The 14,472-nt window shown below is 41.7% G+C and overlaps 1 protein-coding gene across 5 annotated transcripts in view; it reads right to left on the reverse strand.

Annotated features, from left to right (window-relative positions):
• Window positions 1–486: 486 nt before the first annotated feature.
• Window positions 487–14,472, reverse strand: part of LOC129514524 (WD repeat-containing protein 7) — a 353,352-nt gene continuing 339,366 nt past the window's right edge. For all 5 annotated transcript variants that reach the window (XM_055333148.1, XM_055333146.1, XM_055333147.1 and 2 more), the window contains 2 exons: window positions 8,924–9,028; window positions 487–3,312 (listed from right to left, as the gene is read on the reverse strand). In XM_055333148.1, the coding sequence (XP_055189123.1) occupies window positions 3,109–3,312; window positions 8,924–9,028 (309 nt within the window). In that variant the 3' untranslated portion in view covers window positions 487–3,108. The remainder of the gene's footprint in view (window positions 3,313–8,923; window positions 9,029–14,472) is intronic.

Raw genomic sequence — 14,472 nt, forward strand, 5'->3', positions numbered from 1 at the left:
GTTCGTCTTGCTTCTCCTGGAAACCAATGGCATCCATTACCTCAGGGATTCACATTCAGCTCCAAAATGAGTCTTCAATGAAATGAATCTAATGATCTCGTCCGGTACCCCTGCCCCCCGACTCCGGGGCAGCCAACCCACCTCAAGAAGTCTGACAGGATGGAATCCAGTACAAGGAAGCCTATTTAGGAGCAAGTTAGGGTGGAGATGGAGCGACAGGCGTGCAGTTCCCTTGCCCAAACCACAGAGGGTGCTGTTGAGTTGCTGGCAGGAGTCCACACTTGGGCTGCGTCTTCCCGGTCTTCTGTCCCACTGTCCTTTGTGACAAGTTTGCCTTTCCTGAAGCTAGCTCTCCTCCGGGGAAATGAGTAATTGTGCACAGAGAGAAGGCTTACTTTGGTACCGAAGGGGGGGGGGGGAAGCATATGGATTTCAACTGAGAATGTTTACGAAGAGTGAACAATGTTTTTAATGAGAAAAACAATCTTCAGAACAATTCCTTTTTATTTAACACACATATGTACACAGGGACATTCAGCACATATAGAATCTATTAAGTGGAAATGCCTTGAGAGGCAGACATTTTAATTCAGTCGCTGCACACAGCGAGCTCAATCATTACATTTTCATACAGGTGTACATCATGTCATCTTCTGCTTGTAAATCACCACGGAAGCCACATATGTCTCTACGTTTACAAGGATAGGTCCAAATACGGTGCCGACGAAATCAATAAGACACTAAAAGCATACACTGGGAGGACAATACAAAGTTTACCTCAGTGCTGAGAAGTCTAAGCTGTGATCAAGTCTGGGACTGTAGTTGTCAAAATAGCCAAGGGGAGATTTGTGGTAACAAGAAGGCAAATGCTCATTTAGCGGTTAGAGACGTCTAACCCTCAGGTGTCATCTGCCCCAGGTGTATGGTAGGGCTATCCTACTGGCCAATGACAGCATGTGGGATGGGCTAGCCTGTGGCCACTGCCCCGATGTCTGGCCCCCGGGCCCCGCGCTTGTTCCAGGCCTCCGTGGTGCGTGCCACGGTGTGTCTGTGGTGGCCTGCCACTGTCTCACACCTTTTCCCTGATGCATCTTGTTTTAAAAAACTCTCTAAGGTATACTTTTGCGTCATCAATCCAAAACAATTTTGTAGTCTAGAATAAATTAATCCCTATTTAAGTTCATAAAGTAAACATGTGCTGGGTATCGAGAAGACTCGGGAGCCCACTGGAAAAAACCAAGCGCGTCTTTTGTTAACGGCAAGTTTCTTTACCTATATTGAACACAACGAGCATGTTCACCAAACGAATACATCTACACTGTATAGTTCTTTGTTTCTTCCTTGGAAACTACATATATAATCTTTATAAATACAACGTACATGCATGTGGCATAAATTCACTTTTAAAAGAACAAAGTCTTAAAACCAAGAAACAGTACAGGTTCGCCATCAATGCAAATAACATACTTCATATCAACAGGAAAGAGACGTTCCAGTGATCTTAATTTCTTAACATGTTCTTTAAAAATCTGCTTCAATAAAATGACACATGTATTTGTTCCTGGACTGTGATCCTTTTTTTTTTTTTTGTATATTACATGAACTCTGACAATCTATGCTTTTCCAATTAAATGTTCCCGTTATCATTTTGGTTCCTCTGTAAACTTCATATTTGCTCTGAATTTAATAAGTCATTTTGTTTTGGTATTTAATAAACCATTGTGCCTAGCCAACCAATCGACTAACCAAACCACCAAATCCCCAACTATGTACAGATCAAGATTTGTTAGGAGGAGCAATTCATACAAAATGTTATTTTATGGATTTTTTTTTCCATCACCATGAGCAAGAACCAGCATAATTTGACAGAAGGAGAAGAAAGCGACCTAGTTAAAGCTTCCTTTGAAGTATGATGAACACCCTCCTTGCAGTGTTGGCTCAAATAACTTGAGAGCCCTCACGTTTTATATGTACTCCTGAATGCTTGTGCCGTAGTTACTAATTTTCTAGGACACTTGTGTAAAAAGGGACGCTGTCTTTGTTTTTAATTGATCAGTTCGAAGGCTGAACTGTAACTATTACATAACTGACTTAGGTCGTACATGTGGGGACTACAGGTCTGTGAGGTTTCTGGAGGGATGGGGTAAGGTCTTTTTTAAAAGGACCTGTAGCAACAGACATAGAATCTTATTTAGTATATATGCTATGCTTCCAAACTCAGTTCTCTATTATAAAAGCCCATTTAAGAGATTATAGTGACTGGATAAGTACATTAACTAGATCATAAATAATGATGATTTTTATTTCAAACTACTAAATATACTATTGAGCAGGATATGAGCATTTTATTTTATTTTTTATTTTTATTTTTTTTTAATAAATTAATTTTTATTGGTGTTCAATTTACCAACATACAGAATAACACCCAGTGCGGATATGAGCATTTTAGAAGGCTAGGTGTCTAGGAAACTGTATTCTCTTGTGAGGAGGAACATTTTTTTTTTTTGGTCTATTTTCTCATTAATCTCAAATCTGTTAGGTGTTAATAGTAGTGGCTAAACCCTAGGAAATTGTAGTGAGTAGTTTCCTACCAATCATAGGGCGGGGCCGGGGGGGGGAACCAACCATGTAAACACCAAATCTTTTTGGTAAACAATAATGTATTTCAGGAAATCCAAAGGAAAATAATTTCGCTAATTAGGACTGCCACATGACCTCCAAACCCAATGTCAACACCATCAGGTTCAAGCAGCAGTTCGGGGGGGTGGGGGGGGGTTAGCTCTATGAAAATGCTGATCCGGGCTGGGAACGCAATCACAGTGTTTACTGAATTTGAGGCTTCTGGTGCACCAAGCAACAGGGGTGCTCCTAGGGACTGGACACCCCCCCACCCCAGCCGGGGGAACAAAATGACCTAGTGTCACGGACGGGCCCCATCCTGCAGCATGGCGTGTGCAGGCCTCGGCGTCAGACAGGGGACACGAGCGGGAGTGTGCCCCGAGAGCCATGCAGGGGTGACAGGGCCTCGGCTGTACCCCGGGTGACGCGGGCGGGCACTGAGGAATGATCCGCGCGGGGAAGGACAGAGCAACCCGGCAGGTGGCCGCGTCAGACCATGAATCGGTGCTCCCGCCCGTCGTGGGCCATGAGGATGACGTTGCGGTTGGAGGTCCAGATGAGCCGGGCCAGCCGGAGCGCGCCGTGGGAGCCGGGCGAGGCGGGCTGCACGGGCGGCACCTGGTACGTCTTGATGCAGCGCAGCTGTGGCGCCGAGTTGAGCATGCCGATGCTCCCCAGCAGCGAGGTGTTCATCTGCGGGGACAGGGGACGGGGGCACACGTGTCACTGGAAGGACACTGCTGCGGCCACGAGCTCTGCCTGGGCTTCCCCTGGGCAGCAGTCCGAGCCTGGCCCGGACGGGGCGCCCGGCGGGGCAGGAGGCCGCTCAGGGCTGTTACATGGACGCAGCACAAATCCGGAGAATCCTACCCTGGGCAGGACCTGCCATGCAGGAGGCACCCGTCTTTGGGAAGGGGGCTGAGATGCCAACGCCCCTTCAGCCGGACGGTGTCTGGCCGCGCCAGCTCCCACGATCGGGGCACCGTCGGGACACCCCTGGGCCCTTCCTGTCCACCCAGGGAAGCAAAGCCACGCGGAGTCCGCCCCGGGTCGGGGCTCAAACCTCCCCCCTTCCCGCCTCACCTGCTTTTTACAGGATTCAGTCTCGGGAAAGCTCTGGTTCATCTGAAGGGGAAAGCCAGAGCCAACCGCATCTCAGCACGGTTATCTGTGGCTGTTTTGCTGCCTTGCTGAACAGAGAGCACCTGAGTGCTTTCCTGGCAGTGTATTTTTATCAGCTCATTTCTTTTTTGGTGGCTTTTCGGGATTTGATTTGAATTTTAAGTTCTCTTAATCCATCCACGGTAGTGAAAAATAACGTGGAAACTATGGCTGGTGAATGACCATGCATTCGGCCCTAGGGCTACACACCAAGTGCAGGGCAGTTATCTCAGTGAACTGTTACCTGAGCAACGGGGTCGGAAGAATCCTGCAGATTCTAAATGTTACTCAACAATGTGTTTCAATAGATACCTTTTGTGCTATTGCAAATCACATGGAAAACATACTGAAAATCAGAAAAGAGGTCTCAGAAATACCATTTTTCTTTGCGCTAATTTTCATTTCCAATTCTCTTCTTCAGTATAGCCCCCATCTAAATGCATATGACTCTAGGGTTTTGCGTAAAGCATGCAGATTATGATTCAATGTATACAAATGGTTGACACATAAAACCTTGGCAAATCCGAGGACCTGTAAGATGTGTTATTGCTGGTATCATGCTCTGCATTCGGATCAGTGCAAAATATAAGCCATTCTTTTTTCTGGCCCTTCTCAGCAGCACGATGGTGTCAGAGGGCGTAAATCATGGCATCTCTAGCAGGATGCGTGCAGGCTCCACTGACATTTTCACAATTTAAATCATCTTGAGTAATAACCCTTTTAAGATGACTAATGTTACTGATTTTCCTGCATTAATAATAGTGCCGAACACAACACAGAGGTGAAAAAAAATCACTAGTGTACGAGGTCACATTTTAAAACCAAATGTATGGTTATCATTAACTCTTTCTGTTAAAGTTAACATTTAAAACTAGACAGTACTTTACTGTCATCCTCCAAAAACTTCTTTCCCTGCTTCTCCCCTTTTTCCAAAAACGCCATAAAAGACAAAAATTAATGTCTTGTTGCTTTCTGAAGGTTCCCAAATAGCTTAAATATAAATAGTCGTGGTGAGCTTGATTTGATAGTTCTCACTTGAACAAAAAGTAACAGTACATAATAATTTAGTTCTCTAACAGAACAGATCCAAATGATCCAGAAAATTGGTGGTTAAAATTAACTGGCACCAACAGGCATACTGTGTTTAAAAAAAACAACAACAACTCATTTCTCAGTTGATAAATAACTACAAAGTGTTTTTCATTCTTTATGGATTTTCTATGAAAATATGTATGAAGCCTGAGTTCTGCTGGTGGCTCCAAGTGCTAAGGGTATCCAACATGCTCATCCGCTTCCTTATTTTTAATTCTTTCCTGCAAAATTTAGCCACATAAAAGACATGGGTTGAGGGCCAAAGGGAGACAGGGAGAGAGTACATTACTGGAATGCTACAGATGGAAAAATGATACCAAGAAGCCCATCATTCCGCTTGGGTTCTCCATATAAGCTGAGCCAGCTCGTGAATGATTGATACAACATTTGATGATCTGATAAATACCCCTGGAAGGGTCACACAGCCTCTCCGCCTCAGAACAGGGCTAGTGAGGTCCTAGGCGAGACTACACTGCTACAGTTGCATACAGCTGAAATGATGAAGACCCTCAGGTGACAATAACATGATGCTCCTCAGACCATGCTTTCCCCGTGACCTCTTCAGATTAGAGATAATCTGACGTAGTAAGGGTGAGTATTCTTTTTCCCAAAAAGCTCAGCCAAAGAACACTCACCGAAACTACAAACCATGTTGTTACTCAATATTCATGTTTTCTTGACCAGTGACTGACTTACAAACAATGTGAAAGGGCAGTCTGAGCTTTGAATGAGTACAAGCTACCTGGAGTTTGAGTATTTGGTAACCTTACATTTTTTTATTGATAACAAAGATAATAATCATTGTGGAACATTTAAATAATAAAGAGAAATATAAAAGGAAGAGCAAAAGTCCCCTGAAATCGTACTTCCCAAGGACAATCACTAACATTTTGGTGAACTTCTTCCCACACCTCCAAGTATAGGTCCGTATAAGAAGAAGCGAGTTTAAGGGTTTTTACATAAAACAGGCTCATATTAGAAGGCAGTTTTACAATCTGCCTTTTTCATTCGACAAAATGTTGAGAACCATCTTTTCATGTTAATGGCCACAGATTTACAGTATCCTTTCTAAAGGGCTGAACAGGATTCTATTTTGTGATGGAATACACAGCCATAAGTGATACCAGTATCCATCTAGTTTACTTTCAGCATTTCTGAGGAAGGATACTCACTAGTCGGACGGTAGTGGGTGAAATTTAGATGAAAGAATCATGGCTGTATTTGATTTTGTTGCTCAGCTCCCTTGTTCAAATACCAATGGCATGATACTCTGATGTGAAATATTCAACTAATAGGAATATGTTGTCAGAGGATCAAAGGGCTTGGAAGATTGCTGGGTGATGTCATTCCATAGCTGAATTTGTAAATAACTAAAAGGCAACTTTGGTTTTTCCCTTCCCTTTAAAAATAATGCTTCACAAAATCAGTTCTGTGAAGATTATTTTCTGAACACACAGAAACACAGATGTAATTCATCAAAACAGGAAGTGTTTTAATGCAATTCTCAGTGTAAGTAATGCTGCACACAAGCCTTTTACTAAGTCTCACTTGAGTAATTATCCAACCAATATTTCTCATTAACACTCATTTCTCAGCAAAGATTTTAATAGCTCATAGCTTTTGTAAGGTCCTGTATTAATAAGACTTCATTAAGTTTTCAAAATATATTACAGTACATTTACTGGAATAATATAAAAGTATTATCATACATCATTAGAACAAAACAATATGTATCTAAATAAATCAGCAAAGCCCATTTTGGGAGAGCAGCAGGAGATCCAGGATTGCTTTCTAGACTCTCTTTAATTCAAATCAACCCCCACCCCCCCGCCCCACCTCTGGAAGAGGTTGTATTGTATTTTCTTGATGAAGCTGAAATGCTACTGTGCCTTCCACTTAAATTTCAACATCTAACAGGGTACAATTTAAGAAATGGGCTGTGTTTTACATCCCGACATTGGGTTTGGGGGCAAAAAGACTTGGTGTTGTCTGGGCTGCCCCTGTGCTCTGTGCACTGCACACCCACAAGTGCGGACGGCACAAGGTGCCCTGGGAGCAGAGTGTGTGTGCGCCAAGGAAGCCTGCTGTGGCTCCAGTGTGCACGGACACACGTACAGGTGCACAGGTTCAAGTGCTTGGCAAAGCCCAGATGCAGCAGCAGGAGCCTGAAGAGGGGAACTGGAAGATGAGAAGTATCTCGAAAAGCTACCATCTATCTAATGAACGATCTTGAGCTCTGAGGTAAGAAAGGATGCTAACCGTAATTCCCTCAATGTACTGTGCAGGAACTCTGATAAAAATAGAAAAAAAAATTCAAGGAAGGGATGAATATATCGAAACAGCACCCTGAACACCGAGGTAAGGGGAAAAAGCTTTACCACAGAAAACATCAAGAAACTACTGGAAACAGTTTCATATGTGGCTAAGTTAGGAGGCATTCCTTCATAAAACAAATTTTCTGAGAAAGTCAAATTGAACAAAAAACCGAAAAGATTTGTTTTTGTTTATTCCACAGAAGGAAGCATGGACCAAGCCAAGCTCTTGAAGCAGGGGCTGTGGTGGTTGACTCGGGATCCTGAAGGCAGAGGCCAGCATCTGGCTCTTCAATGCCCAATGAGTACCAAATGAACGTGGAGCTTTATATAAACACTTCTCTGGGATTCCAAGAGCACAGGAAACAGCAAAAATCTTTATCAGAGTACATTTCATGCAGAGAGGCCACTGTGTAGAAACACTAGTTGGCGGGAAAACCCTTTAGAGCAGCGCTGTTGCAAGGGTCCGGTTTGTGGACCCCTAACGGGCTGGTGGTGGGACTGTTGGGGGTGAGTGCAAACCTCAGGCCCCCGGTGGCCTGCTGTGGAAATGGGGACTGGTGAGACCTCCAAAGAAGAGAGTTTAATATAAGCCAATTAAGATGCTCGGAGATATATTCTGGGAGAAAAGATAATGAGAAAATAAACTGGAAAACTAAATTAGAGGAAGGGCAGGAAAAGTCTGTGACAGATTTGGAAGTTGTCATGCTTTAATAGCATGTTGTTAATTAAGCAATTTATTGTATCTGTTTTACATTTTATTAGCTATTGATTTTTTTTTAAAACCATCATCAAGTTGTGCTGAAGTCTTATTTAAATTTTCATTCATTTTTTTTAAGCTTTCAAGGCAATAAACTGAATCTCATAAAACATACTTGCATTCTAGGAAAGTAAAGGTAACAACCTAATTTTAAATTGGCTTTTCATGAGGGAGGGAGTTGATCATGTTTAATATTTTTTTATAATTATCAGGAGGAAGAGAATGAAAAAGATGGGATGGAGATTAATCACTGAGGATACAACAAGTTCTATTGTAAAAATTAGGTGCTCAAAGATAATATGCATTTTAATTAGAATTAAACACAGGCATTGTCATGAACTGCCATTCAATGATATTTGGGTTTTTGAAAAGGTTTTGATAGTTTCGGAAGGAAAAGCATTATACGGGGAATTCAGAATGCAAACAGAAGTGAGATAATATAAAGGGGATCTGAGGGTGATACCTGGCTGCCTTTTCCCTGTGCCCTCTGCCGTGCTGGGGTCGCTTGCAGCCTTCGGCAGCGCCTCCCTGGCCAGGCCCTGAGGCATGCTGTGCCCTTGCTTACCACTGAAAGGCTGCTCCCTTTCCCTACACACCCACTCGGCCCTACCCTTACCATCTGGCCCTTCCTCAGCATTATCCTGTCTCAGTTCAGACGTCACTTCCTCTTGTGAATCAGCCCCACCACCTTATTCTCAGGCTCCCCTTCTGTATCATGATTGCTTGCTTATTTACACGTGTCTCCCTCAGACTGCAAGTGCGGGGAGAGCGGACCCCACTCTCTCCATTTGGCTAAATTTTCTCAGTGCACCCTGCATGCTAGCATGTGGCACACAATCAATCACAATAAATACCTGATATTTGTTGAAAGGAGAGAGGAGGGCAGGAGGAAGGGCTGGTGGGCAGGCATAACAGGAAGTCTTTCCAGCAACAGCTAATCATGCAGCATACTTCAAGACCCTGTAGCATCAACGCTTACCTGCCAGAAAGAAATGTGGCTGTCCGTATTTGAGTAGGTGGCAAGGTATCGTCCATCAGGAGCAAAGGCCACTGCAGTGATTGGTCCCTTGTGTCCATGGATTGTCTAAAATAAAATTCAGTAATTAATGGTCTGCATGCCACAGAACTATTACACACACACATGCTAATGCATTCAGTGCGGAACAAGTTACGCCATGGAGATTAGCAACCTGTATGTTCTTTATTTATAAAATCAGATTAGAAAGATGGGAAAAGCAACCGAAGTTCTCTCAATGATATAGCCAAGGGCTTTATTTAATCTTGTTCTGAAGAATCTACCTGTATCTGAGTTGGGAGAACAGCATGAGTCCAAAGGGAAAAGCATAGATTACTGGGCAAACCAATGTGTTAATTCATTTATTTCCATTAGAAGGAAGAACTTTACAATTAATAAGGAAGGTAAGCAAGTGATCACCAAGTCTATGTAGGAGCCTCACTCATCTGAAATGAAAAACAAAGCTGTATCATAACATCCCTGTTCTGGAAAGAGTTAAAAACTATAATTTCAGCCCTTAATAATTATACATTTTTCATGTTTTATGCTTCATTTCCAACCAATAACACTGTGTTTAAATGCATATGGCTGCAATTAGTAAACACACATAAGGGTACCTGCTGGAGGCTTGAACACATATAAATCAAATACTATTAAAAACAAGTTAACGGGGATAATTTTGGACTTTTGCCAAATAGCTATCATTGATTTAACCATGAATTGAAAAAAGCGAGTTGTATTTTAGACTAGGTCTATGATAAAAGGTCTTTACTAATAAAAAATTATACTCCAGTTTAATCATTAAGTTATCAAAAATACTGGCACACTAAGCAAATTAGCATAATACTCAACTATTTAAGATCATACCTCTATCACATTAGCCAACATGCAGGGTGCTTATAAGTTATGGGTTGGTCTCCTTTCTTTGTCTGAAAGGAGTGGAGAAATACGTTCTCTTAGACTAGGACACTAGGAAGGTTCATTTCCATCTGCTATTTTTTGATGAACAGTTTTTTGATGAACCTTGAGTCTTGGTGGGAACATCAGGCTCATTATGTGACTCAGCCCCACACACACCGTTAACTTCAGGAAAAATATTCTCATGATTCAGAGCTGAGTGATTAAAATGAGGTAGAGACGGAGGAGAGAGGGATGGGTATACAGCCTGTTTTCTCAGTGCTCTTTGGATTTTGTTCTTTTCTGTCATTAGACTCTCAGGGCACTGTGAGATCCAAAACAACGCCTACTTTTCCACACTCAGAGAAAACATGTTATACTGGTAAAAACACGAGGCCTTGGGCTGGCAGAGAACACTGCTCTGAGTCAGGCTGCCTGGCTTGCATTTGGGCTGTACTATTTGCTGAAGGACCGAGGGCAAATGATGGGAGTTATTTAACCTCAGAGCACCCATGTCTAGAAAGCAGGAATGATGAGGAGGGGGATATTGATAATACCTGCCTCAAAGAGCTTTGTGAAGATTAAATGAGTTACTATATATGTAGCATTCTGCACCAAGATGGCACATAAGAACCCAATAAGTAATATTAATGCTTGTATTTCTCCTCCTTTCTTAAAGATGGCCATATATATATATATATATATATATATATATATATATATATATATATATTTGAAAGGTGCTAAAAGAGTAGATCTCAAATGTTCTCAGCAACAAAAAAGAAATGTAATTATGTGACAAGATAGAAGTGATAGCTAATGCTATGGTGGGAATCATTTTTTAATATACAAGTTTATCAAACCATCACATGTATACCTTAAACATATATGTCAACTGTATCTCAATAAAACTGGGAAAAATGATCAAATGTAAACAATCACAAAATTCGATTGAGTATACAATTTAAGGGAAAAAAATGCCCTAATCACATACCCCAGAATCAGTGTCAGCAAGCATACTAGGTAGTCTAAAAACAGATTTCATTTCATTAAACCTGTCATTAAACAGATATGGTAACTATCCATGGTGCTAGGCACTAATGTGCTAAATCAAGCAACAGGGTGAGTGTGGAGAATAATTATTCGGCCAACCACACTAAAGGGAAAATATTGTGGATGAGAGTAAAGAGCTTAACCAATTAAAAGGGGAAAACTGACAATTCCCACTTACTAGGTCAATTTAATGAGCTCACTGGAAAGTATCTTTGTTTTTTAAAATCAAGATTCAGTTCTGCTAAAAGTCTGAAAGCTTATGGGGCCAATTTAAAGCTATGTAATGGTTAAGACAGTTGATTGGTAAGGCCTTGCTTTAAAACAGAGGTTGCAAACTGAAGACCCATAAGCTGAAACCAGATTGTAGATGTGTTTGGTTTGGCCTGAAAAATGTTTTAAAAAATGTTTTCTGGGTCCATATTCTAATTCGTCAGATATCACATAAAATTAAGATTTATTGCCTCTCCTGAAAGACTGGAAGCTCTGGGCAATCCTGGACCTTTGTTTGTACGTGGCCACAACAGCCAGGGATGAGCAGAGGCAGCCCCTTTGGGCTGGACACTTGCCCTCCAATTTCCCACACACAAGAGGGCCTGCGCAACTAACACCCGCTGCCTGGCTCCCTTATTTCCTGCTGGTCTCTCCTGGCATTTAATGCAACCCTTCCATTAATAATACTTGATTCAAAATATTTTCTTCTGCAGGAAATAAAAAGTGTTAGTGAGGATGTGGAGAAAAAGGAACCCTCACTACAGTGTTGGTAGGAATACAAATTGGTGTAGCCATTGTGGAAAACAGAATGGTGGCTCCTCAAAAAATTAAAAACAGAAATACCATATGATCCAGTAATTCTACTACTGAGCATTTACCCAAAGAAAATGAAAATACTAATTTGAAAAGATATATGCACCCCTATGTTTACTGTAGCATTATTTACAATAGCCAAGATATGGAAGCAACCTAAGTCCTTCAGTAAATGAATGGATAAGATGTGGTGTACATGCACGTGTGCGCGTGCAAATGCACAAATATTACACAGCCATAAAAAAAAGATGAGAACATGTCACCTGTGACAACACGGACAGACCTAGAGGGCATATGCTAAATGAATTAAGTTAGACTGAAAAAGACAAATACCATATGATTTCACTTATATGCAGAATCTAAAAAATATATGAACAATGAAAAAGCAGAATCAGACCTATAAACACGGAGAACAAACTGATGCCAGAAGACAGAGGGGTGGGGAGGCCTGAAGGGAGGAGGGAATGGGGAAAATGGGTAAAAGGGAATGGGACATCTAAGCTTCCAGTTACTGAATATATCATGGGAATAAAAGGCATAGCATAAGAAGTACAGTCCATGATATCATAATAATGTTGTATGGTGACAGGTGCTCACTTGTGGGGAGTACAGCATATGTATAAATTTGTGGAATCATTGTGGTATATCCAAAACTAATGTAAGATTGTATGTCAACTGTACGCAGAAAATTAAAAAAAAAACAAAAACAAAAAACCACAATAGTTTCTTCCGTGCTCTGGGGTCCTGGTGTGCATCTAAAAGTGTGAGTAGACTAAAAGCTCCCCTAAGAAAAGTTGGCCCTTCTTGCAAGCCCCCGAAGCTCAACTCTATGTAGAAGTGGATGATTCTGGTGTTTGGGCTCCTTAAATCTCAAAACAGAATGCTAAACCTGCCCTCTTTCAGATTAGTATCCCTCCTTAATCAGCAGCCAGGATGTGCTTCCGACAATAAGAATGCAACAGTGAGTTGGCCATAAACCAGCAGGTCCAGAAAAGTCTTCAAGAAATATTTTCATATTGGGATCCCTGGGTGGCGCAGCGGTTTAGTGCCTGCCTTTGGCCCAGGGCGCGATCCTGGAGACCCGGGATCGAATCCCACGTCGGGCTCCCGGTGCATGGAGCCTGCTTCTGTCTCTGCCTCTTTCTCTCTCTCTCTGTGTGACTATCATAAATAAATAAATAAATAAAAATTTAAAAAGTTTAAAAAAAAAGAAATATTTTCATATTACGCCTTCATCTTTTACAGAGGGTGGGTATTTAAAACATCCACTTGAGGATTACTTCTGGGTCGGCTGAGGACATCATCATTATGCTATACAGTGCCTCTAAAGTAGACCCTGTGAATTAGATGTCATCTTGGACTTTTCTGCCAATACTATGTTTACCTTTCCAGATAAATGCCGTTGCTTTCTTTTATCATGTAACAATAATTTCATAATCTTAACACGTGCTTGCTTTACTGCCAGGAGACCCAGAACTAAATGCATGCTCCTTCTAGGTGTGCAGTGGTCAGTACTTTCTCACTTCATAATCATTGTCCTGCTTCCACTTGTTGTTGTGACGTCCCATTAGATACTGAACTTCATTTGTGAGTTTCTTTCAAGTCTGTTTTGGGCAAAGAGGGACTACTCTTAAGATCAGAACACACATGTGCAGGTGTACACAAGCTTAGATACTGCTAGGCACCCCACAGGGCACCTTAAAGTGGCCTAGAGAAAACCCTGAAACACTGACTGCAGTGTCCGCTCAGAGACCTGTTGTCTTGTAAGAAAGCAAGTACCACTCATGGTAGCTCAGGGAAGCTCACTGTTTTCAATGGTTTGCTACATCTGGTGAGTTCATTACAATCTCAGCCTAAGAGGTGCTTCAGAACACAGTGTAATGGAAATGTGGCCATTGTCTTTTGTTCAGAATCTCTGAACTTCTCAGATCTGTGCAGGCACCACCTGAACAGACTTTAACCTCGCTTCGGCATTAGAGATGCAGCTGTGCATGGATCACAGCGAACCTGTAAAGCACTCTGGATGGGCGAACCCCATGGCTGGCATCTGAAATGCTGAACTGTGAAGAAGAGTTCCCAGGACAACAGGTTTCAAAACAAAAGAAGGTGTGGTCTGATATTTATATGCGAATGAGCATCATGTCTTGTTACAGTTGTCGTCAAAGTAATTGCTGTCTTGGAAAGACAGAAATGGAATATAAAGAAATTATTCTAATTCAAGAAGTGCTATGAACAATAAAAAGAATCAAGCAATTACCCTTCGCAGAAGACAGAGTGTTGAACTGTTAAACATCCCTTCCCGTTTTTCTTACCAAAGAAAAGGAACTGAAAGGCAGGATTAATAATGAGCAATACTTGCACTTGTCAAGCAGTTTTAACAGGCACTTTCCACGTGCTTGGCAAAGAAATAAAATTAACCTTCCTGTACAGAGAAGGAATTTCTGTACACAGATTTTCAACAATGATATGGTCGGTGCCGTTGGAAGCTAGGACTGTCGAGGATATCGTCTTTAAAACGGCTCTTTACGTGGCCTCTCTCTCGATATTCGCCTTCCAAATGACAAGTCTGAGAACTGAAACCAAATCGTTGGACTCTATTACACCTACTTTATAAGACTGAATGAGATCAAAGAGAACATTTTATATTTACTTGTAGGTCTCACTACTTCTTTTTTTTTAAAATTTTTTTTAAAATTTATTTATGATAGGCACACAGAGAGAGAGAGAGAGAGAGAGAGAGAGAGAGAGAGAGAGAGACA

The sequence above is a fragment of the Nyctereutes procyonoides genome, unplaced genomic scaffold, assembly GCF_905146905.1.
Source record: "Nyctereutes procyonoides isolate TBG_1078 unplaced genomic scaffold, NYPRO_anot_genome, whole genome shotgun sequence".
NCBI classification, from domain to species: domain Eukaryota; kingdom Metazoa; phylum Chordata; class Mammalia; order Carnivora; family Canidae; genus Nyctereutes; species Nyctereutes procyonoides.